The 23,991-nt window shown below is 57.2% G+C and overlaps 2 protein-coding genes and 1 long non-coding RNA gene across 9 annotated transcripts in view; 2 read left to right on the top strand and 1 right to left on the bottom strand.

Annotated features, from left to right (window-relative positions):
• The window catches only part of NKTR (natural killer cell triggering receptor), a 62,274-nt gene extending 58,917 nt beyond the window's left edge, over positions 1 to 3,357 (top strand). For all 5 annotated transcript variants that reach the window (XM_045436987.1, XM_045436985.1, XM_045436984.1 and 2 more), the window contains one exon: positions 527 to 3,357. In XM_045436987.1, the coding sequence (XP_045292943.1) occupies positions 527 to 614 (88 nt within the window). In that variant the 3' untranslated portion in view covers positions 615 to 3,357. The remainder of the gene's footprint in view (positions 1 to 526) is intronic.
• Positions 3,358 to 3,363: 6 nt separating this feature from the next.
• On the bottom strand, positions 3,364 to 8,218 carry LOC123575947. Its single transcript, XR_006701111.1, has 2 exons — positions 7,867 to 8,218; positions 3,364 to 3,655 (listed from the first exon to the last, which is right to left on the bottom strand). It is a non-coding gene; the product is annotated as an uncharacterized LOC123575947 (long non-coding RNA).
• Positions 7,653 to 20,767, top strand: ZBTB47 (zinc finger and BTB domain containing 47). Of its 3 annotated transcripts, none has more exons than XM_045436994.1 (6): positions 7,653 to 7,766; positions 11,561 to 13,120; positions 14,664 to 14,811; positions 16,100 to 16,215; positions 16,848 to 16,992; positions 17,260 to 20,767. In XM_045436994.1, the coding sequence occupies exons 2-6, from the start codon at positions 11,642 to 11,644 to the stop codon at positions 17,619 to 17,621; spliced, it is 2,250 nt and encodes a 749-aa protein (XP_045292950.1). In that variant the 5' UTR covers positions 7,653 to 7,766; positions 11,561 to 11,641; the 3' UTR covers positions 17,622 to 20,767. The 3 variants fall into 3 exon arrangements, with proteins under 3 accessions (XP_045292950.1, XP_045292949.1, XP_045292951.1); XM_045436993.1 differs by lacking the exon at positions 7,653 to 7,766 and adding an exon at positions 8,348 to 8,550; XM_045436995.1 differs by lacking the exons at positions 7,653 to 7,766; positions 16,848 to 16,992; positions 17,260 to 20,767 and adding exons at positions 8,348 to 8,550; positions 16,732 to 16,840.
• Positions 20,768 to 23,991: the final 3,224 nt, after the last annotated feature.

The following is a 23,991-nucleotide window of genomic DNA, read 5'->3' as shown; positions in this document are numbered from 1 at the left end:
TGAGGGGTAAGGGAGGGAGGGGCAGAAGGAGAGGGAAAGAATCTTAAGCTGCCCCACGCAGAGCTCCATCTCATGACCATGAGATCATGACCTGAGCTGAAATCAAGAGTTGGATGCTTAACCGACTGAGCCTCCCAGGCGCCCCTTGGTTTCCATATTTTTAATGAAACTATTTGTGTACCTTTTTTATCCCTTGCTTCCTCGGTCTCATTAAATATTGATGTTCAGTTTGGGTAACATGGAAAATTATTCTGCTCATTTGCATGAGTGGATTTCAAGTAATTTCCCAAGATGCGATGTTTCTTTATCTTAACGTTGATATTACTATTCTGTCATTTAAAACGTCTTTGAAAAGTCTACACTGTTGCCACAGTCAAGACCCCACTCATCCACCCACTGTGCTCTGCCACATCAGTATTGCTTTCAAGCCACTCATATCAAAAAAAAAAAAAAAAAAAAAAAGGCTTCAAGAGGAATTCAAAGGGTTGAAGTTAAAAGGTGTCTGTATATTTCTTTTGTTATACAGGAGTTGTAGATCTTATGGCTCTGACAGTGAAAGTGACCGAAGTTACTCTCATCACCGGAGCCCCAGTGAAAGCAGCACATATAGTTGAAAATGTCCCCCCCCCCTTTTTTTTATACAAATTATATCTTATTTGTAAATATCTGGTAACTTAAAAGTTGGAGAAACTTAATGGCAGTGTGTTGTTCTATTTCAATATTAGAGATAAGTTTCAAAAATAGGCACTTAATTGTTATCGTTCATTTACATGTACACAGAATTTAAAATACAGATATGTCTCCTAAAAATATTTTTATGCCACATTTTACAGTAGCCAACTATGGAAATGAATTTCATTTTCTTGAATCAAGAAATCATGAAATTTAAGTATCATTTGCAATATTATTTTAGACAGATGATTTCTTTCCATCTCATGTATTCCTTAGAATACAGATTCTTTTTGCCCGTTTTTCAGGTTTTAGCATATATGCTGCCAAGCATAGAACTGTGAAGAACTGTTAAAGGTGGCCAAATATTTATGTACCAATCACACAGTCTCATACATACGTGCTCTTAAGAACAAACCACCCAGAATTGATAACTTGATGGTAGCCAGGAATATAAAAGGCAGTGGCTCTGGAGTTCTTCATTCTTTCCTTACTTCTTGGTTGTCTCAGAGGATTGGGAAAAGTGGTCATCATACAGCCCACTCCGGCTGGCAGGTGAGGTTCAGAAGAATAAATCGGCCTTAACTGTGTACCTGCACTGTCCCTAAGGACCTAATGTTTTATGTGCTTTTTAATGAATACTATCACAAGTTTAGATTGTAGAAACAATTCTATTCCAGTTCATGTTTTGGTGCTCGGTACCTTTTGGTGCCTCTTTACGTATACTTTACGTTAGAATCTCCTAGAAGAGAGATTATTATTATTATTATTATTTTAATTCACTGGCGCCAAACGTTCCTTCTGAGCTGTATTCACTTTAAATATTTGGAGGGCTTCTCTCCAGCTCAGGTGTGGCCTGGGGTCCTCCGGAGCAGGCAGGACTGACCCAGAAGGTTGTGTGGCCGCTCAGGGCTGCTGCACGTAACTGACATGTGTGCCTCGGGAAGAGTCAATTGAAGAGTGGACTTCAAAGTACCACCAAAACCTCACTGCCACCATCCTGGAGACACTTGGCAGAGCTTTTAAGTCTTTCAAGTAAGAGAGAGAGATACCACAACAGCAGCTGAACTGTTCTAAGCACCAGCATGTTTTTCCTCTTTCTGCCGTGACCCGCTCTGACTCGGTGAAGCCTCGCACGACACGAGGAAGTCCGGGACATCACACAGGGGAAGAGGGTGTGCACGACTGCCACAGATGACACATTTTCGGTTTGGGGTGGTTCCTCCAAAAAGGATTTGACCTGTAAAAACTGGTGTGGTTTTTTTTTTTTTTTTTAATCTTTGAGTTTTTCCCCCAAGTGTACTTAATCACCTTAGTGCCAGTTTAATCAGTTACGCAGAAGAAAATCCTACTGGATGTTGGGTGTGGAACTCTGCACCAACCCAACCCAGGCCTTGGCTTGGGGTACCTGGGAAGTGGGAAAGAGCCCTCAGTTGGAGGGATTTGACAGCCTCGGATGGGTGGAGGGGAGACCTTGGATATATTAAAACGGTCATCCGTAAAAGGTTCATAAACAGGGTTAAGTGGTCAGCTGTTTGCCAGGTTGATAGAGTACGTCAGAAAACAGGACCCAAGTCAAATAAACGGACTTCTTAGTGAACACAAAACAATGTGTGATTCATGTGAAGGGTTTTCAAAAGTTGCCTGTAATATTCAGTGGGGGAAAAAAAACGCATTCAGAAGCCCAATAAACTGCCAAATCTAATTAGGTTAAGAAAAGTTACCCTTGGACGATGTATTTGTTTTCTGCTGCTGTGTAACAAAGCACCCCAAACTTAGCAGCATAAGACAACACCTATTTCTTAGCTCACAGTTCTGTAGCTTGTGAGTCTGGCACAGTGTGGCTAGATTCTCTGCTCAGGGTCTCACAAGGCTGAAATCAAGGGTCAGCAGGGCAGCATTCCTTTATGGAGGCTGTGGGGAAGAATCTGCTTCCAAGTTCATTCAGTTCCTTGCTGGCTGTCATCTGGAGGCTTCTGCCTCAGCTCCTGAAGGCTGCTCTCATTCCTTCTCGCGTGCTCCCGTCCATCTTCAAATTCTCAATGGCCCATTTTCTCATGCCTCCCATCCCTCTGCCTTCTTCCTCTGTTTTAAGGTTCATGTGATTAGATCAAGCCCACTGATCAAGTCTCCCTATTTTAAGGTCAGTTCTGCCATAGAACATAACATAATCACAGGAGTGACTGCACAGGCACGGGTTCCTGGGATTTGGGCATGGATCTGGTGGGGCGGGGGGGGGGGTGGCACAGGCCATTCATAACCCCACCTACCACAGACCATCACTGCCCATTGCGCTGGAGTTTCATCCCAACAAGGTGGGCCCTGGAAGCCTCATTTGTTTCTTCCATGGACAAGAACAGCCCTCAGCCGTAGCATTCAACTGTGTGTTTACTGAATGAACTACAGAAACAGCTTTTCTGCCTAGAGGGGATTGTTCTGTATTTTAAGTTATTTTTTAATAAAATTTAATTATGTTGTGTATTGTGCTTCTTAATAGAAAATGTATTATTGGACTGTTTTTGTAATGTTTACCGCAAATGAAACATGATATAGCTGGTATTGTTCAAAAACTGTAGAGAATACTTTTGTACATATTGGCAATGTCTAATTTGTATACACTTCATTTAAATGTTCCTAAAACTTGAAAAGGGGGACCTTGTAGAAATTAAAATATATACTTAGTCTAAATCTGTGCCTGTTTCATCTCTCTTTACTCGTCCAGACTTCCAGTAATCTTTCCGAAATGGAAAAGAAAACGTTGAGTCTCTTTGCTGAGCCAGGCGGCAAAGAGACTTCGTCTTTGCTGTCCGTCTCCATCTGGCGGCTGAGTATCGGCGGGGCGTGAGGTGGGGCCGGAGAGGCACTGCAGGCAGAGATGTTCACCTGCCCAGATGGTGCACCTGCTCAGTGATGGTGCTTGGTCTCTCTTGCCCTGCAAACTCCAGGTTTCCTCCAGGCTCCGTTGTTGTCATTCAGCCGAGGTGACCTGCATACAGAGGTCTTTGCTGAGGAAGGAATATGTCCCATCTTCTCTGGGAGTTGCTGCCTTGGGGACAGAACACTTACCTACTGAACCACCCACGGCCTCCACACTTCCCTCTCTACCAGTTCACTAGGCACAGAGCACTGGCTCTTAGAGAAAACATTCATGGTGATATTTTTAGTGTCCACATGAGAATTTGCAGGGCAAGTACAATTAACTTTTTTCTCCTCGGGACTCAGAGGAATTTGTATTTTCTTAGTGAATACCTCATAACTTCTCACAGTAAGACTTGCAGAGATTCAGTTTTCAGAATTGAGTTAACAGTAGACCCCCAAGTCAGGCAATCCCTGACAATAGTCCAATCTGGATGCATTAAAATTTAAAGAAAACTTCAGAGTCTTTTTACTGTAGGGAAATCCCCAAGTGAGGTTCTTTTTTAGTGAGCTCCAGCATTGTGTTCACATTCTCATAGTGATCATTTTGATCAGCTGGGCAGCACTGGGGGGAAACGTGTCAAGGATTTTGGCCTTGACTGTTCTGAATTAGCCAGGCGTTAAATAGGAGGTAAGAGAATTCAAGAAAAATGTCCCTATCACAAGTGAAAACTGGCTGGACACCACTGTTGGGAAGGGAAAGGAAACTGTAGTCCGTGTAGAGAGAAACCTGCCACGCAGGTGATGCAAACTAGCTGACTAGGTGAGGCCCGGAAGCCATGCCTCACATGCTAGAAGAGCCTGGGCTCTGCTGGTTTCTACAAAGAAGTCCCATGCAGCACTTGTGAGGGGTTGAGCTGGGAAGCAAGCGGAGAGGAATCCTGCTGGGCAGGGAGAAGTCCTTTGAGGACAGGGGTAGGGAGGGGGGACCCTGGAAGAGCAGGGCACCTGCCCGTCTTCAGGACCCGCTCCGGGCAGCTCCAGTCAGTGCCTGATGCTGTGTGTGTGTGAGGCCAGGGGAGCACACTGCCACAACACACACACAAAGGGGCAGGAGGCTTTAACGGTCTGTTTTCTCTAAAGGTTTCAGTAGAGGGCAGAGGCAGTGCCCTTGCCCCTTTCTCTTCTCCTCCCTGTGAATCAAAAGGCCGGAGTGGGGCTGTGCCGAGCTTCAGGCCAAGTACTTCTGCCCCTTAGAGACCCTGGGCCCACCGTTCACAGCTCTGCAGGCTGAACTGAGTTTCAGAGCCCGGCCCCAGGACCCAGGCCAGCCTGAGGACTGTTGTGTCTGAACCGGCATAGAGCCCTGAGGAAATCAAGGTAAAGAAAGTGACCTCAAGCTGCGGGAGAGACCCCCGCATCCTGTCTGTTCCTGGGCCTCTGACGGCTCATCTGCACCAAGAAGACGTGGATTGCCCATTCCTCGGCTCTTAAGCCCTAAAAGAGGGTGCGCGCAACTGGCACAACTGGGCATGGGAATCTGTGGTGCCCATCCTTTTCCCAGACCCGTCTGGAGAGGAGTCGGCCTCCCAGAGGGCCTACAGGGAATGGAGGCCTGGGCTGCCACTCCCCCAGCCCCAGGTTACCGGGGTCCTCCTGCAACTAACTTCTCTACCAGCAGGCCAGATTCCCAGAGAAAGGCTGCCAAAGACCCCACTAATGTCAATGCCTCCAGCCTAGTTTGATTTTATTTTGAAGAGATAAAGGACCTCTGTGAGCAACGAGTCTGTGGTATAGTCCATAAGGGGTCTGGACCAGAGCCAGACTTTCTGGGTTCAAGTTCTGCTCTGCCACTCTCTAGTTTGTTAACTAACTAGATTGCTTGACCTTTATAATTCAGCTCCTCATCTGAAAATCTGGGATACCAAGGCCTCCCTCTTGGGAAGTAGGGAGAATTAAATGCTTAGAGCCAAGCATACATCAAAGGCCCAGGGACGCGGGCCCTGGGATCGCCCCCAGGAGGAGGGTAGGAGCCCACAGGTTTCATGTGGAGGGCCAGGCTCAAGTCACCAATGAGAAGCCCACAGTCCCTTGAACCAACAGGGAGGGAGAGGATCCTGGAAGCTACTGGTGAGGCATGCCAAGGCCATGACGTTTACACAGCAGGAGGGAACGAGGCAACCTGCTGGTTTGAATTAGGCCCCCACCCCGGCAGCTGTAGCCTATTAGTGTGGCGCTCAGTGGAGGCAGAACACAGGGGCAACACCCCCCCGACTCCACACCCGGAGCTCTGTGCTCCCGTCCCTGTAGGGCCCTGGGTCAGCCTCTGGTGGGTAGCTCGAACATCCCTTTCCATCCCACTGACTTCACGCTGTGTTATCCCCTTCGGTTTTCTGACACTGTCCACTCTTGTTCTTCCCCATCCCAGCTACGGCAGCTACACAGCCTCCCGCACCCCAGGGAGGCTGAGTCCTGTGCTGTGCAAGTGTGCGTGCACACATCCCCCAACCACCTCTGGGCTGTTTGTTCTCTCCAGGATCAGAAGAGGTGGGCCTGGTGTCCCCAGCCAAGCTTGGGGACTGCCCTCGCACAGTTTGGGTGGCCCCATTTGAGCCCACCATACCGGGCTCTTCAAACAGCCCCTTGCTGCAGTCTCGTGTGACCCAAGTGCCAGTAGCCTCTCCCAAAGCTGGCTGCGCCCTCGGGCTTCCCCAGTAGATGGGCTGTAGGCCAGAGAAGCAAGAGGGAAACAGCTGTGGTCTTCAGGGAGCCTGAGCCCCCATTCCCTCTCTTCTCACCCCAACTCCAGCCCCTCCTTGGCTTGACCGCCACAGCCAAAGCCAATCCCAAAGGGGCCAGGGGCCCCACCTTCGTTACTTAGGCTGGCCACACCCCTTGCCAAGCTTTGGCAGAAAGTGGACCCATGAGGGTGTCTCATGGGTCCCATGAGGACCATGAGGACCATCATGTCCCATAAGGACCCTGCAGTCCTCTCTGCCAGGATCCTCCCAGCCCGAGGGGAGGCCACACTCTCCCAGCCTCCCCTTTCCCTGGCTCCTGACACTGGTGCCTGGATGCATTATCTGTACTCCTCTGGGCCTCACTGTCCTAATCCAAGCAATGGGTACACAATCCATCCCTTGCCCCCTCCCAGGTCAGTGCAAGGACCCACTGAATCAGATGAGGAAGCGGGTTGGAACCAAGGAAGAGGCAGAAAGCAGCCCTGAGGTGACCAGCTGGTCCCACATGCTGGCCAGCTCTGGCCTGGCCTCAGCCTGAAGCCTCTGGGAGCTGAGCTAGCTGGCTGTGCACCCACCATGGCCACAGAAACGCAGGGTGTCTGCAGTGGCCGCCTCTGGGGGCATGTCCCCAGCTGTGCCCCCACCTCTCCTCCCGTGTCTTTATTCACTTGGGGTCTCTCCCACGCTGCATCTAGCTATGTGCATTCCTCCCCTTCCTCTTGGCACTCTTTGGTCGCCCCCATCTTTGCCCCTGAGATGTCTTCTCCCTGGCCCCAGCGTCAGGAGGCCCTTGCAGGAGGTCTTGCAAAAGACCATCAGACTTGTTGACGGTGTCGCCCTGGGATCTTTGCCTCTGTTCCATTCCCTCTCCCGGCACCCAGAACCAAGTCAATCTGAGCAGGCCCCAGAGACCCTGCCCACTCATGAGGAAGATGGCAAACCCAGGGGATACTGCGACAGCTGGGCAGGGGCTGCTGTGTAAGCACAAGGGCACATGTGTGAGGGGTGTGGGTATTGCCAGGACAGGGGCACTATCACAGTGACCCAAACGGGGCAGCAGCCAGCTTGGGGTGGGGCGAGGGCACAGAAAGGCCCCTGAATGATGACATGGGCCACACGAGAGGCCCACAGAGGCCCCCTGTCCACCCTGGTGGCCCAGCCGCCACCTGGGCCCTGCCAGGCCAGCGCCCTGCGGTCCCCACCCTGCCGCCTGCTCAGCCTGGCAGCGTTCCTTTGCAGCCTCCTGGCAGCACAGCTAGCCCCCTGCCCCCACTGGTGTCCGTGCCAGAGCAGCATTCCGCAGGCCAGCAGAGACTGAGCAGGGAGGCTACTCAGCAGTGGTCAGGTCACACGACTGAGGGGCACAGTGGGGCCTGGGCCTCTGGCCCCCACTCCTCTCATCTTGCGTTTCCCTAGTGCTGGGCCGGCCACCGTTAACGGCTTGGTCGCTGCAGCTGGGGTCGGGCCCCTGCCCTGTGGAAATCCAGAGGAGGCCACCAGGTAGGTATGGGCCAACCAGCACAGAGTAAAAAGAGCTCTGGGATGTCCTGGGGAAGGGGGGTGGGGGGGGGGCAGGGCTAGCTGGAGATCCTAGACTCACCCTCAGATCAAAGCAGCTCAGGCCAGAGGGTGGGGGTGGTGAGCGCGGCTGGGGTACGGGGGTTCGGTCTCTCAGCTGGGGTCGCTCAGGGGAGCAGGTGGAAGCATTTCTGCAGCTAGTTGGGGAGTGGGCGCGCCCAGCTTCCCCATTTCAGGGCCGCCTCCTACTCCGACCCCGCCTCTGTGGCGCAGCTGGAAGGCACCGAGATTAGACTCTCGGACGAACTTCCCGGCAAGAAGGGGGCTCGGCGCGAGAGAGTGAGGCCGGGGCCCATCCGCTAGGATGGGAGCAGTGGGACCCGGCTGGGGTCCCCTGCGGCCCGAGGCAGAGCAGGCTGCACCGGGACCGCGCACACCACGCGTGTCCGCGCCCCCCGCCGGCACGCAGGGCGGCCTGGCCCTTTAAGCGTCCAGACGGCGGCCCCAGCTGACGCGCGGGCTCCAATCGGCGCCCCGCGCCCCCCGCCCGCCGCGCCCGAGGCTCTGGGGCCGCAGCTGCTCGGCTGCTGGACTCGCCGCGGCCCTGCGCCTCCGCCCGCCCGGCCGCGCCCCCGGGGGCCATGGTCGCGGGGCCCTGCGCGGGGGCGGCCCCCAGCGCGGCGCTTCATGGAGCGGCCCCGGCCCGGCCGCCGGGGGCAGCGCGATCCCGCGGGGCCCTGTGAGCCCCCAGCGCCACGGCACCATGGTACGCAAGGCCCTGCCTGTCCCCCCGCTTATCCGCCCACCTGCCCGCTCTGCCCTCCCGAGCGCACGGCCCGCCAGCTCAGGGTGGAGTTGCTGGAGGGGTCTTCCCCCTCGCCGGTCTCCCCGACCCCTTCTCCCGGGTCCCCGCGGGCCGGGAATGCGGCGCTACGGCGCGGCCCTCGGCGGGGAGGGGGTTAAATTCCTGGGGTGGGGGCCCAGGCGCGAAAGGCTGAAGTCTTGCTAGGCGCGGGCGGAGGGGGGCGCTTCTCCCAGCCTGGGACGCCGCCGCCCTCGACTGGGTGATGGGGGGGAGGGGGGAGGTCGGATTCCCGCCTGGGCCTTGGGCCACGTGGGCGCTGGAGCCGCCCTGTTTGGGGATTTGGGGCGACTGGGCCAAGCCGGGTGTGTTGGGGCGGGACGTCCGCAGCTCCGGTCCAGACTACTGTGTGACCTTGGGCCAGTCCTCTGCCCTCTCTGGGCCTGTTTCCTGGGAAAGGAGTGGGGCCATGAACGCAGAAGAGGCTGACACAGACACCGCCTCTCCAAAAAGAGGAGCCTGGAAGTCATGAACCTGTGCCCCCTTGCTCAGTCTGGGCCCCACCTATGGTTACCCGGCAATAAAGATTGTCGTGGGCGTTTGGGGTGTGTGTGTGGGGGGGGGGTGCCGATGCAAGCCCAGGTTTCATTCCGGGGCCCCCATGGAGGTCAGGATAGGGAGCCAGCGGCTTCATGGCGCTGAGAGAGGGTATCCTTCAGATGCAGAAGGCTCTAGCCCTGGTGAGCAGTCTCGGCAGGTGTCCCTGGCACCTGGGCTCCTTCCCACCCCCCCCCCCCCCCCATCCCCAGCCTGGCTTGCTGGGAGAGTTTGAGGGCAACAGGAGTGCTTGACCACTTCCCTGGTCTTGTATCTTAAATAGGCTGACCTGGTCTGGACTTGAGGATGGAGTGCACCTGGCTGCAGCTGGCACAGCCAGTGGGGAGGGATGTCTGCAGTTTCAGGGAACTGGCACATCTGGCTGGGGAGGCAGGCGCAGCTTGTGGGCCTTGCATGGGAGGTGCACGGAGTGGCGTCCAGTCCAGCAGGGAAGGGGTGGCCTCAGCAAGGAGCTGGAAGTCCTGGGGCTCTGCTGTTGTTCACTTGTGGGATCCTTCCATTCTGAGCCTCGGTTTCCCCATCCGTGCAGGAGGGTTTGGTCCCAGAAGATGAATCAGGATGAGTCAGAGGAGGGAGATGGGAGGGACTTGGCACCATGTCCCTGTTAGATTGGCCAGGCCTGGACAGGCTAGCAGTCCTGAGACAGAGGGGCAGATGGTTGGCTTCTTGGCTGGGAGGCAGGAGGCGTGGGAGAACTTGAGGAAGATGGTCTCCATGGTCAAGAGTCTCGCCAGACTGGGATCTGAGAGAGCATGGGGTGGATGCTGCCCTGGATATGCAGGGTGGGGCCCAGGGCAGATCTGGAAGCAGGTTGCCCCTGTGGCTCCTTGAGGTTCATCCTGACGCCTGGGGCAGATTCTCATAGGTGAACATAGATACCACCCCTGAGCCCAGACTGGGCCCACCCACTGCTGCCCTATCAATGGAAGGACTGTCCTGGGGTGTTGGGGCAGGCTCTGGATAGATGGAACCAAGGTTTCATCCCAGGGCTTTCAGGGAGGTGCTTGGGGGAGAGGAGCTGATGGCGTGTTGGCAGTGGGGCAAGGTAACCCTCAAATACAGGCGGCTCTGACCCAGCTAAACGGGGCCTGAGGAGGGCCCCGAACTGGAACCTGTGGAGTTGGTCCGGCCAGGCAGGTGGTCGGCAGATATTAACTGAACATCTGTGCACTGGACCCATGCACGGGACTGGGCAGCCTGCCTGTGTGCTGTCTACCTTTTGGGGAGGATGCTGTGGCGGAGCCAGGGATGATTAAGCCAGCCCTTATTCTGGACAATTCACAGGTGCCGGATGTGGCCCAAGGACCTGATAATCTGACCCATCAGACTTTGAGGGTCTCTCTGAGGCTTCAAAGTAGTGTGACTTCCAAGATGGGGCCATCTTAGAGCCTCCGGGCCTGGACCGTACCTGACCTGGGGTCTGGGAGCCTAGAGGGAAGAGGGCCTAGGACAAGCCCTGGGGGGCTCCTGTCTCTAAGCACAGTGGACAGGTAACACAGCTATGTCCTTCTACCCCCACAGAACCCCTGTGTGAGGGGGAGCTGCTGGCAGCCAGGCCTGAGGCCATGGGCAGCAGACTGGTCCAGTTAAGAAAGGGCTGGCTAGATCCCACCAGCCTCCTCCAGCAGAACAGTGGGACCAGGCTCTGGGCCTGGATTTCTTCACAAGAATTTCCACCTCTGCAAGGCCTCGGGCCCAGACCCTGAGGCCTTCCGCTGGTGAGGTGAGGGGTTTCTGAGGTGCTACCCCCAGGGTGCAGTAGCAGCCAGAGGCTGAGCGGTGAGCTAATGAGCCTGACTTTCGTTCTTGAGGTGTCTGGGCTTGGGCAGGTATGGTTTTATTTCTACATGTGAGTGAGTAAGAGGGAGAGAATCCACGGAGCTCAGGAAATGCTGTAGCAATGCTTGTGTCTGAGGTGACCACCTCGCCCCAGTTTGCCCAGATCGGCCCTGGTTTTAGCACAGAAAACCCCCACGTCCCAGGAAACCGCTAGGTCCCAGGCCCTCCTGGACAGTTGGTCACCCTAGTCCCTGTTACTTCCTCTTTCCTTCTCTTCCCCTTCCCTGTCCAGGATGACTTCCTGTTTTGCAGGGAAGAGCCAGAGGCCCAGAAAAGCTAACCTACTAACCCAGGAGCCAAAGGTCATGATTGGAGTCTGAGCTCTAAGGGGCAGCTGGCTCGGGGCTTGAGTCCTGGTCCCGCCCCCCACCCCCACCAGCCCCGCCCCGCATCCTTGCTTGAGCCTCAGCTCTTTCTCCCTAATGTGGAGCCAGGCGTGATGGGCAGGCTGCCTCCCCGGTGGTGGGTGCTGCCCAGGTTGCTGGCCTTGACCTGACCTGTGCCCTGTGCCCCGCAGTTGCTGGTTGAGAAGACGACAGACTCACCGGCGGCCGAGTTCTCGCTGGTGGAGGACGTGGCACTGCACTTCGCCTGCTTGATGGGCCGCCTGAACGAGCAGCGCCTCTTCCAGCCTGACCTCTGCGACGTGGACCTGGTGCTGGTGCCCCAGCGCAGCGTCTTCCCGGCACACAAGGGCGTGCTGGCCGCCTACAGCCAGTTCTTCCACTCCCTCTTCACCCAGAACAAGCAGCTGCAGCGCGTGGAGCTGTCCCTGGAGGCGCTGGCGCCCGGCGGCCTGCAGCAGATCCTCAACTTCATCTATACATCCAAGCTGCTGGTCAACGCGGCCAACGTCCACGAGGTGCTCAGCGCCGCCTCATTGCTGCAGATGGCTGACATCGCCGCGTCCTGCCAGGAGCTGCTGGATGCCCGCTCCCTAGGCCCCCCGGGCCCCAGCGCTGTGGCCCTGGCCCAGCCGGCCACTGGCTGCGCCCCGGCCGCACCACCCTACTACTGTGACATCAAGCAGGAGGCAGACGCCCCAGGTCTGCCCAAGATCTATGCCCGCGAGGGCCCTGACCCCTACTCTGTGCGTGTCGAGGACGGGGCAGGGGCCGCAGGTGGCACAGTGCCTGCTGCCATTGGGCCAGCCCAGCCCTTCTTCAAGGAGGAGAAGGAGGGTGGTGTCGAAGAGGCCGGTGGGCCCCCTGGCAGCCTGTGCAAGCTGGAGGGCGGGGAGGGGCTGGAGGAAGAGCTAGGGGGTTCTGGCACCTATAGCCGCCGGGAGCAGTCCCAGATCATCGTGGAGGTGAACCTCAACAACCAGACTCTGCACGTGTCCACGGGGCCCGAGGGGAAGCCGGGCACCACCCCGGGCCCGGCCACCATGGTGCTGGGGCGGGAAGACGGGCTGCAGAGACACTCGGAGGAGGAGGAGGAGGAAGAGGAGGAGGAGGAGGAGGAGGAAGAAGAGGAAGAGGAGGGTGGTGGCAGTGGAGGGGAAGAGGAGGAGGAGGAGGAGGAAGAGGAGGGTGGCAGTCAGGGAGAGGAGGAGGAGGAGGAGGAGGAAGGGCACAGCGAGCAGGAGGAGGAAGAGGAGGAAGAGGAGGAAGGGCACAGTGAACAGGATCAAGAGAGCTCAGAGGAGGAGGAGGAGGAGGAGGGGGAGGCAGGGGGCAGGCAGGGGCCGGGGGGGCGTCGGGGCAGCAGGGCAGAGCCCCCTCCCCACGGTCGCATGGCCACTCGGTCCCGAGAGAACGCCCGGCGCCGGGGCCCCCCCGAGCCTGAGGAGACCAGGCCACGGGGTGGGAAGAGGCCCAAGCCCGCGCCGGGAGCCTCTGCGCCGGCCCGAGGGCCACAGGCCACTGACGGGCTGGGGGCCAAGGTGAAGCTGGAAGAGAAGCAGCACCACCCATGCCAGAAGTGCCCTCGCGTCTTCAACAACCGCTGGTACCTGGAGAAGCACATGAACGTGACCCACAGCCGCATGCAGATCTGCGACCAGTGCGGCAAGCGCTTCCTGCTGGAGAGCGAGCTGCTGCTGCACCGGCAGACAGACTGCGAGCGCAACATCCAGGTGGGCCCCGCTGGCTCCGTGGGGGGGTGGGGGGGGGCAGGACTGGGGGCAGCAGGCCCGCTGACGCCACACGGCCACTGAGGCCAGGCACCCCGCGTCGTGCTGCCTGCGTTGCCCAGACAGACAGGCTGGGGAAGCCGGACTTACCCCTGGCCCCTGGAGCTGGCCCAGGCCCAGGGTGGTGGGGATAATGCCAGTGCCTTCCTGGAGGAGGCGGGCGGAACCGGGCTTGGCCTGTGGAGACACGTGCAGATAGGACTGAAACAAACAGTACCCTTGGCCAGAGGGGCGAAGGGGAGCATGGGCTTTGGAGGATGAGAGGAGGGAGTTGTCTGAGTACTTGAGACTGGCGGATAGCCAGCTGCCGGGAGGGATGAGTCCGTGTTTTAGTAAATCCTCGGGCTGCTAGAAGGCCAACAGGTCCACCACCATTTATAGTTTCACAGACAAAGTGGGGCAGGGTTTGCCCAGACAGGGCGCCATTTCCACTTGCCACAAAGGCTGAATGGAGCAAGGGGTGACCGAGCAGGAGAAAGCCCCTGCTTGCTGTCAGCACTTTGGAGATGCCAGCTGGCCTGGGCCTGGAAAGAGGGATTGGATGAGAAATTTGGGAAGAGCAGGGGCTGCTGGGGCCAAGCAGGGGAGCTGGGCTGGTGGCCAGGCCCCGGGTCAGCCTGTGTGCCAGCCTGGCCTCTCAGGGTGTGGGCAGCACAGGGCCAGCCTGGCTGCTTTTGGCTTGTTCTGACCTGGGAGGGGATTGATGGGGCAGCAGGTAGGCCGGCGCTAATTGCCTGAGCTAATTGCTAATTGCATGGCCCTGTGGAGAAAGTGTTAGCCGGGGGTTACCTGGTCTCCTGCCCCACCCTCCTGCACCTGTTCCCACGTGCCTGCCTGCTAGGCAGCCCTTTGACTCTCCACCTGCACACACCTGAGCCTTCCTCCTGAAGGGGAAAGACGCATGTGCCTCTTCTGAGCTGGGCGCCCTGACCCATTTCTGCCCAAGCCTGACCTCCTCCAGCCCTCTGGAAGAGTGTCCTGCAGGGATGTGTAGGACAGGAGGAGGAGGGGGGCCCCCAGGGTTCCCACCACCCTCCGTTCCCTCGTGGGGCCTGGTACCTCCCACAGTCTCCCCCACCTGGCCCTTTGGCACCTATCTCCTCGAGGATCCACGGGGTCAGGGCTTGGGACCCCCCAGGGGGAGGCAGCAAAGATAGTGCCCCAGCTCCACCAGACCTGTTACCATGGCCCCTCAGTAGAGAGATGCTTTGTTAAAATGAGCACCGAGGAGGGGCTTCCTCGTGTAGGTGGGCCCTGACCCTTGCTCGGTTCAAGGATGGGGGAGGGCCCCAGGCTGCAGCCCTGGGTGGGTGGATTACCATCCCCAACTCCCAGAACATCCGATTTGGCTGGTCGCTGGACATCCGGGGCTCTCTCGCCAGCACAGGTGAGGTGAAGAAACGGAGGTCTAGAGAGGGGCAGCTTGTCCCAGGTCACACACGGTCCTGACTCAGGACCTGGGGCCTAAAGTCCTCTTACCCCACAGTGTGTGACCTGTGGTAAAGCTTTTAAGAAGCTCTGGTCCCTCCACGAGCACAACAAGATCGTGCACGGCTATGCGGAGAAGAAGTTCTCCTGTGAGATCTGCGAGAAGAAGTTCTACACCATGGCCCACGTGCGCAAGCACATGGTTGGTGAGTAGGCCAGGAGAGGATGGGGCCCGAGGTCAGAGCTCGGCCAGCTGCTGGCTGTGCTGGGAAGGACTTCCCATCCAAGGGCGGTGTGAAAGCGTGAAAAGGCCCCTCTCAGCTGTGAAGCCTGGGGAGGCTGCTTGCAGTGGCAAGCGTGGCCTGGACAGGACTGCAGAGGTCAGGACTACCATGTATAGTTGGACAGGTTGCACGTTGCACAAGGGTTCCTGGACAAGATGGCAGATGGGGACCAGAATCCAGCTGGCACACTGCTAACCGGACTATGTGCCACAGCATGGGGCTGTGGCCACCAGGGAAAGGAGCGCCTTTTCCTAAATCACGCAAAGTGACGTATGGGCAGACATAGGCCCTCAGTTTCAGGACAGGTGTGCCTCTCATTTTTTTATCACCTTCTTTCTGGCCCTCACAGGGCTTCGGGCTTCTCTGAATGCAACCCATGATAATGCGACACAGTAAGGAGGCCCCCCCAAGTGTGTGTTGGGTTACTCTGCCTCAGGCATGGCTGTCCCTCCCCTCTGTGGGCCTGGCTGGAAGTCTGGTGTCCAGGGGCCCCTCCTTTCTTTGCCCAGTTGGGGCCTGGGGCTCAAGGGAGATATGGCCCTGGCCAGGCCCTCCCCCCTTTCTCCAGCCACCTGGGAGCTGGGGCCCCAGGCTCGAGGTCTCAGCCAGGAGCGTGCGGAGCAACCCAGAACTGGTAGTCTTCCTGGGCTCGAGTTCCCCAGCTCTGAGCTCTGGCTCCAGTTATTTCCCCCCAGATCTTCCTTGAACAGTTCGTTAAGTCCTCACCTCTCCGGGGTTTTAGGGGAGCACAGCTGACTCCCTCTGGACTGCTCAGTGTCACCCCTGTAAGGCCCACCTTTGAGGTTCAGTACCACTCCTAGCCTGTCTTTATAGAAGGGCATGCTTGAGGCCCACAGAGGCTGTGCAGGGAGCCAGTGGCAGGCCAGGGTTTGAGCCGAGGCCAGTCCTACTTGGGAGTCCTTCAGTTTCTCCCCAAAGCTTTGGGAGTAAAGTAGCCTTGGCCAGAGGCTGAAGAACGTGAGGGCCTCCATGCTAGTCTGACCAGACTTGAGAGCAGACAGACAGACATAGCCCAGAGGGAAGAGCCCTCACCCTGAAGTCAGCCCCAGATCCTGGACCGAGGCTCTGAAGCAGACCTTAAAGTAGGTGGGCCTCCCGGGAGGCCCTTTGTGGGAGGTGGTCAGGCAGCGAGCCCCTGGGAGAAGCCATGGGGGTCCATCCCCCTGAGACATAATGGCCTGCCCCACAGCCCACACCAAGGACATGCCCTTCACCTGTGAGACCTGCGGGAAGTCCTTCAAACGAAGCATGTCTCTCAAAGTGCACTCACTGCAGCACTCTGGGGAGAAACCCTTCAGATGCGAGGTGAGCTCCTTCCTCTGCCTGCCCCGGGGGCCACCTGGACGGACAGGGAGCAGGAGCGGCAGCTGCCTAAAAAACTGGGAGTTGTGGGGAGTGGAGTCCGGGATTCAGAAAGAGGGGGGGCCCACCCTGGTGTCTGCGGCCCCTGCCTCCCACTCCATCTTTACCTGGATGCCCACCTGCCTGCCCCCCCCGGCCCCCACCCTCTGCCACCCCAGCTCCAACGCAACCCCCACGCATTCAGGGTGGGCAGTCTCCTTGGGCTGGAACATGGGGTGGGCTTTCTGGAGAGGAGGAGAGAGGAACATCTCAGAGCAGAGACAGGGCTGTGGACGGGGATAGGGGGGCAGGTCTTCCAACAAGGAGGAAGGACCGAGGGGCGGGGTGGGGGGGGGAGCTCAGCTTTAAGCATGAGGACTCCCTCCATTCTGTGGCCTTTTTCCACTTCTTGACCTCCATTCCCGCCTGGGCCCTGCCTGCCCTTGGCCTCTCTTCTGCCTGTGTGCTGCCCCACCCCAGGACCCCCTCCCGGTGTGTGTGTCCTCCCTGGGCCCTGCGGTCACAGGCAGGTGCTTCCCTTCCTGAAGGCTGCTCCCTCCTCTGCCCCTGGGCCTCCCCCTCCCCCCCACTCTCAGAACTGCAATGAGCGCTTCCAGTACAAGTACCAGCTGCGGTCACACATGAGCATCCACATCGGCCACAAGCAGTTCATGTGCCAGTGGTGTGGCAAGGACTTCAACATGAAGCAGTACTTCGACGAGCACATGAAGACCCATACAGGTATGGCGGCCTCCAGGGAGGGACCCCTTCGCAGTCCTGCTCCGGAGGCCTGGGGTGGCCCCAGCCATGCCCCTTTTCTCAACTCCGGGCCTCAGTTTGCCCTTCTCTATGAGGCTCGGTGCCGTCCTCCCTGCCTCCCCGGGTAGGGAGGCCCTGCGGATGCCGGGGCTGGGCCCCGCTATGGTTCTCTGGGCGTGGGGAGGCTGGTGCAGAGCTGGGGTCTGGGGACTCCTCAGTGACTCCCCGGTGCCCGTCGCCGATGCCTAGGGGAGAAGCCATACATCTGCGAGATCTGCGGCAAGAGCTTCACCAGCCGACCCAACATGAAGCGGCACCGGCGCACGCACACCGGCGAGAAGCCTTACCCCTGCGATGTCTGCGGCCAGCGCTTCCGCTTCTCCAACATGCTCAAGGCCCACAAGGAGAAATGCTTCCGCGTCAGTCACCCCTTGGCCAGCGACGGCCCCCCTTCTGCCCCAGGCCTGTCCCCCACCCAGCCTCCGGCTCACGCACTGCCCCTGCTCCCGGGGCTGCCCCAGACCCTGCCGCCCCCGCCCCACCTGCCGCCCCCACCGCCACTCTTCCCCACCACTGCCAACTCCGGCGGGAGGATGAGCGCCAACAACTGACTGCCAAACCGCGCGTGCGCGGGGCCTGGAGCCCGGGTGGGGGGGGCGCCTCTGGGAGGGACCCCCCCACCCCGCCCTCTCGTCTTTCCTGTGGGAGGGCAGCAGCACTGGCCTGGCACTGCCGCCCTCACCTCCAGAGGCGGACGGACACGTGCTGCTCAAGGCCCCTGGCCCTGGGAGTGTTGCAGGCTGGTGGCCCCAGCGTGGGGGAAGGACACCTCACTCCCAAGGGCCCCCCCCCCTTCAGTGACTCCTTGAAGCCTTTACTTTTTTTTTCTTGGAAGTGAAGGAAAAAGAAAAGAGAGGAAACTATTTCCAGCACCGCCCTCCAGGTGAGGGGGGTGCTGGAGCAGCAGGGAGGGAGGGGCTGGGGAGCAGGTGTGACGGGTCACTCTGCTGATGCCTAAGCCGGAGGGGGGTGGGCCAAGCCAAGCCTGGGTCAGCTTCGGTGGCTCATCTCTGCCGCCCTTGTGCACCCTAACTTGCTCCCTCATCCTGGGGAGTCTGGGGAAGAGTTGGAGTGCCAGCCACCCCCCCCCCCCCGGAAGGAGTCGTGGACCCAGTCTGAGGGCTGTGGACACTGAGGCACAGAGCTTGAGTCTGGATGCCTGTGAGCGTGTTGTGGAGGGAGTGGCGGAGTGTGAAGGCTGCAGACCCAGCTTTGCACCGTGTGCAGTGGGGTAGGCAGGGGCTGGACCCCAGGCATTTGCTCTCCCACCCACCACCCTGGCAGCAGGCACAGGGACCCTGAGCTGTACCAGGCTGCATTGAGGTCCCTGAGTCCAGGAGAGGACATCCCCAGAAGCCGCTGGGCCTCAGGGGGCTGGGGGCTAGGCCCTGGGTGGGCAGACGGGCTGGCTCCCGCAGTGCCAGATCCCAAGGGCTGCAGTCGAAGTCCCTGCAAATGGGTGAACACCAGGGGCAGGGCCCTGAGAAGGAGGCATAGACAAAATGTTTTAAGGTTTCAAGGTGCTATCAGTGGGGCAGGGGGCAGGGCTGCTGTTCACAGAGCACCCCGTCCCTCACCAGCTGCCCTGGTCGTCTCTCCCACACCAGAGATATGTGTGTGTCTGTCCCCATCCCTGCTCTGAAGGCAGAGGCCTCATCTTCCTAGGTCTGGCCACAACCCAGCATCCCTGTCCCTCCTGGGCCTCTGCGGTGTGGGCAGGGCACCTATAGCACTGTGGGCGAGAGGAACCTGCACATTCAGGCCCCAGGGTGGGGGCAGGAGTTCTGGGGGAGCCCCAGCCTGTGCCCAATGCTCGCCCCCACGAGGCTGGCACTAATAGGACACCCTTTTTTGTTGTCATTTAACGTCTTTATTCCTGCCTTTAAAATGGGGAGGAAGGTTCCATAAGCTACATGTTTCCTAGTTAAGCTCTTTCCTTTTGTGTTTATACGGTTTTGTTTGTTATACTCTGCACCTTAAACCCCCACGACTACCCCCACACCACCACCTTCCCAAGCATGGCTGGAGTGGGTAAGCCCAAAGGGGGACAGGGGCAGGGGGCAGGGGGGGAGTGGGCCCCATCAGCCCAAGGGCTGAGGGGGTTGGAACCCCTCTGACCTCCTTGTGAGGCCCATGGCGCTGGGGTGGGGGCTGGGGACATTTTAATCATCAATAAACAAAGCACTTTATTCTGTACAGATGTGGGCAGCTCCAAGAAGCCCGAGTGATTTGAGGATTCGTAATCCAAGCTACACAGCCCTGATTGTTCTCTGGGCACAGAGCAGGCAGTGCCCTGGCCTAGTTGCATTTGGGGCCGTGGCAGTAGTGCAAGCCAGAGCCTACAGACATGCCCTCAGACACCCCTGCTGTCCTCTGGAGAGAGAAGGTGGGCCCCTCACTGAGGGAGGAAGGCTCCCTGTCAGGCTCCCAATCGTGTAGCTCCCTTACCCCAAGGCTGAGGGTTCCAGGCTCCTGCTTTATTACAGCTCCCTCTCCTCTACCCCTTGATCTCTGGGCTTCCATGACGTCCTCAGGGTCCCCCCCCCCACTCTGTTTCCTCCTCTTCCTTGCTATTTCTAACCTCTGGACCCAGTGCCTGGCAGCTCTTCAGAGCTGGCTCATGTTTTCCCCGAAAAAGTTGATCTCCCCCAATGTGCTGTAGGTCGGGACCCCTTTGGGTTCCCCCAACCCCCCGTCGCTGACACCAGGGTCTCCCGTGGGGACTGGTGGTCTTGTCACCAGCTAGCCCCACTACAGCTTTAGTGAGTGAGCCGGGTGGGGAGAGGGCGGGGGGGGGGAGGGGGGGATGCGGGGGCTGGCCAGATCAGGTCCCCGTGAGGCCACACTTTGATAAGCAGAGGCTGGAGATGGCTGTTGTGGGGGGAGCTGGTGTTGAAACCCTGTCCCGAGATTTGGGTTTCCTGTTCTCATACGCCTCTCCTCTGAGGGTGGGGATCCAGACAGCAGGCAGCCTGGGCTCTGGTCAAAATGGTCCTTGTAGCTGTGGGTGGGCATGGCCAAGCCCTCTCTTGGGAGGCCCCTGTCCCAGTGGGGTCAGGAGTCCTGGTCCCTGGTGCTAAATGCTCTCTTCCCCTCAGGCCAGTGTGGGTGGGAGCTCCTTTCCAGCCAGATCACAAGGGTCTGAAGCAATAATGGAACCTCAGCAGTGCCAGTATGGGTAGGGGTTCTTGTTTTACCAGCTTTTCCTTTTCCTTTTTATTTTTAAGACATTAACAAGCACCTGGATATTGGAGTAAGGGGACTGGGGCGTCACACCCACTTCCCAGGGCCTGTGGGGAAGGGGGCAGGGGATCATCACATCCCACTAGAGATGTACAGGGCGGAGGGGGTGGGGGGGGTGCCCCTCAGTCCAGATGGACTTCTCAGCCCATTTGCCCAGAACTTGGGTCTGGAACCTGGGCCTGCCCCCTCCCCAGCTTCCCCTGGGCTCCCTGGTCTTGGGCCAGCTGGAGGTGAGCAGAGACATGAGGTGGGCCTCAAGCCCCCTGACCACAGGCTGGAGTTAGAGCCTCAGCCTCTGAACTTGGCAGGTGCTGCCACCACACTCCTCATTGGGGGCCCAGAGGTAGCTGTGTCAGGTGTGTGTGTGGACCCTTGGTGTCTGGGGCCCAAGTGCGTGGGGGATAGCAGGAGGGTGAGGACAAGAGTGAAGGGGAATAAAGTCAGTACAACTGTCCCTTGGCCCAGCCTCTTCTTTACATGTTCCCCGCCCTGACTACTGGCTGGAAAGACCTAGACCAGAGCAAGGGCAGCACGGAGCCTGGCCGCTCAGCCGCAGACCGCATGGATAGCTGTACCCTGGAGCAGCTGCAGACCCTGTGTCTCTCCCTTAAGGGCGGGCTGGGCTTTACGAACACCCAGAGTCAGGAGCTCAGGCAAGAGCAGAGATGTGCCCCCAAACTGGTGTTTGGTCTCGAGCTGGATGCAGAAGGGGATGGAGAGAGGAGAGGTCTCGGGGTAACTGATGCCGAGGCTCCCAAAGGAGTGCCCACAGGAGGCCAGGCCCCCTGCCGTATGGTTCTGCGTGAGCCCCAGGACAGCAGGGACAACTCCGGCTCATGTGCGCAACACTTGGCAGGCAAGGGTGGTTTGAAGGAGCCAGCTGACAGAGATGCTGACGTGGGCACCAGGAAGACGGCTAGTGGCCTCCAAGGAGGGAGCAGATGGCTTTCTCTGGGGACCTCTAAGAATTATTAATATCATTGCACAGGTAATATACAGAGCCCTGGCTCTGCGCCAGGTGGAACTCTAGGCCCTGGGGCGACACGGCGAACAAGGCCCCTGTGTTTGTGGCAACCGGCTCAGGATACGGGAGGAGGGGTCTGACCCTGAGCAGCTGGGTGAATTCACGAACCAGAGAGGAGGTGCAGGTTCTGACAGGCAGAGGCTGGAGATGGCGTGGGGGAGCTGGTGGTGAAACCTGTCCCAGGACGTGGGTTTCCTGTTCTTATGCACCTCCCCTTCGAGGGCAGGTCCAAAGAGCAGACCCCAGAATTTGGGGGCCGGTACCTTTCCGCACAGCCCTCCTTCTTTGAGCAAAAGGAACAGGCTCACTTAGGTCGCCGTGAAAATGAGGCTTGCTGATGAGGTCGCGCTGAAAATGAGGGCCTGGCTGCTCCCCTGCTCTCTTGGTATTCTGCCTCTCTGGTTCTGCTCTCCACCCCTTCTTGCTCCCCATCTGTGTGCCTGATGCCTCTCTGCACATCTCGTCCTTCAGCCCCACCGCCACCCCCCTCATTCTCATACCATTTCCAACTTCACATTCTGTCCAGAGCTGCTCAGGCATGAGTCACGCTGGGCTCGGAGGAGGACGTTGGGTGGCGGAGGGCACCATGGCTGGCATCTCTGGAGCACTCATTCTTCCCCAGTTTTGCTCTTTGGGACCAAACTGCTCATTAACACATCATGTCCTGGAGTGCAGGAGTATTTATACCCTAGTTGCAAGGGAGGCTGGGAAGGTGAGCATGTCTGGGACTTCAGGCAGGTAGGACTCACAATCAGGAAACGGCTGTCCAAACACGCTGGGTGGCCACAAAGGGTCCCTCTCCCACCCCGATTCCTGGTCCTGGGACCCAGCCATCCTGAGAGAAACCACGGCCCACGCATGCACACTGGGCACAGGTCTGGAGTGGACACTGAATCCTACAGGAAAGCCCCAGCCTGGCAAGGCAAATCTCTGTGCTGGCTCCATAATTGATTCTTCCCTAGACAATGTCACCACTCCACAGCATCAGCTGCTCCTGGGCGCTGGGTGAGACCAGTGTGTGCTGTGAGCACCAGCCCAACACCACACAGCGTTGTTTTCTGTAGAATCCCTTTTTTACAGAATTAAAATTAAAAATTTTCAATTAAAATTTTACAATTAAAAATTTTCTGGACGTTTAAAAAACCAAATATTTCTGGAAGGCCCTTTAAAAAAAAAAAAAAACTAAAAAGCAAGGCTTGCAGTTGCCTGTATCTCTTCCTTTCCAACTCCCAATGGGCAACCATTTCCAATTCAATTGGTATTTTTGGTGTTTACCCTCATGCCTATGAAAATCATGCCTCCACAGTGTTAGGCATCATTAATTGATTTCTTTAACACTCCCAACACACACACACACACACACACACACACACACACACACACACACACGGCTTCTCTTCCCCTTTCTCCACGTATAGTTGTATTATTATTTTGGGTTAGATTAACATTCAGTGTATATATTATTATGACTATTACGACCTCAACAAAGTCACATCATAGAATATGATTCCATTTCCTTTCTTGTACAACTTCTTACTTTTGTCACTTTTTAACGTTATTTCAGTTTCTAGGCATTTATCACTTCTGTGTACCCAAAGTCTGCCGTAAATGCAACTCTCCTGATATGTGCACACCCATCCATTTCCTCTTGGCACTGTGTTTCCAGAATCCTCGCTCGCTCGAATCTGGGCTGGTTGATTTCCCCCAGCTGTCATGGTGGGATCTCCCACCCTTCTGAGGATTCCCTCTGCTACTTCCTACACAGATCTCCCATTTTCCTGAATCCTCTGTCTTCCTTTATCTGGATTTGCTTCCTTGATTTGGTGAAGCACATCCACAGGGGGCTTCCTGCAGACAGGCTTCTGGGCACGTGGAGACCTGTGGCCAGGCCCAAAGTGATCGGTCCTCCCCAGACCTAGTGACACAGGAGGCAGTGGAGCTAGTGACCGTCTTCACGAAGCTCCATCGTCGTTATAACAAGTGGCCAGTGTGGCAGACAACCTGGTGTGCACAAAAGTGAAGCCATCTCCCATAAGGACACTTACTGCTTAACAACATCCCCAGGCCTATGTTCCCTGTCACACTTTGCTGAGACCGTGTCCCTTGAAGTTTCCTACAGAAAACTAACTTCTAGAAGGTTTATGACTTTGTGGACTACTTTTTTCCTAACCCTAAAATGTAGCTTCTCTTCAGAACCACTTCAAGGAATGAAATTCTGAAGGTCTTGACTATTTTTATTCTAGTCTTATGTAGGGATGAGTTTGCCTGGGTAACAACTCTGGGTGGGAATTCATTTTCCCTCAGAATTTTAGATGCCAGTGTTTTCCCATCCCGTTTTGCCCAATGCTACGTGTGTGCTGTGCTTTTTCCCTCTCTGAAGCTTTCAGGCCCTTTGCTTCACCTCCAGCCTTGTGAACCTTCAAGCCGATGATGTACTTGGTGTGAATTTTTCTTACCCACTGAGCTGGGTACTTGGTGAGCTCTGTCAGTCTGGGAAACTTTCCTGAATTATGGCTTTAAACCATTTTCTCTCCAAGTTTTTCTCTGTTCTCAAGCTCCTGTTATTTAGATATTGGACTTCTGGGCTGCTTGTCTTATTCTCTTACCTCATCTTTTTTGTTCCTCAAATTTGAGATTTCCTCAAATTTCTTTTC

The sequence above is a fragment of the Leopardus geoffroyi genome, chromosome C2 (assembly GCF_018350155.1).
Source record: "Leopardus geoffroyi isolate Oge1 chromosome C2, O.geoffroyi_Oge1_pat1.0, whole genome shotgun sequence".
Taxonomy (NCBI): domain Eukaryota; kingdom Metazoa; phylum Chordata; class Mammalia; order Carnivora; family Felidae; genus Leopardus; species Leopardus geoffroyi.
The sequence above is the reverse complement of the archived record's forward strand: the minus strand, read 5'-3'. Positions and strand labels throughout refer to the sequence as shown.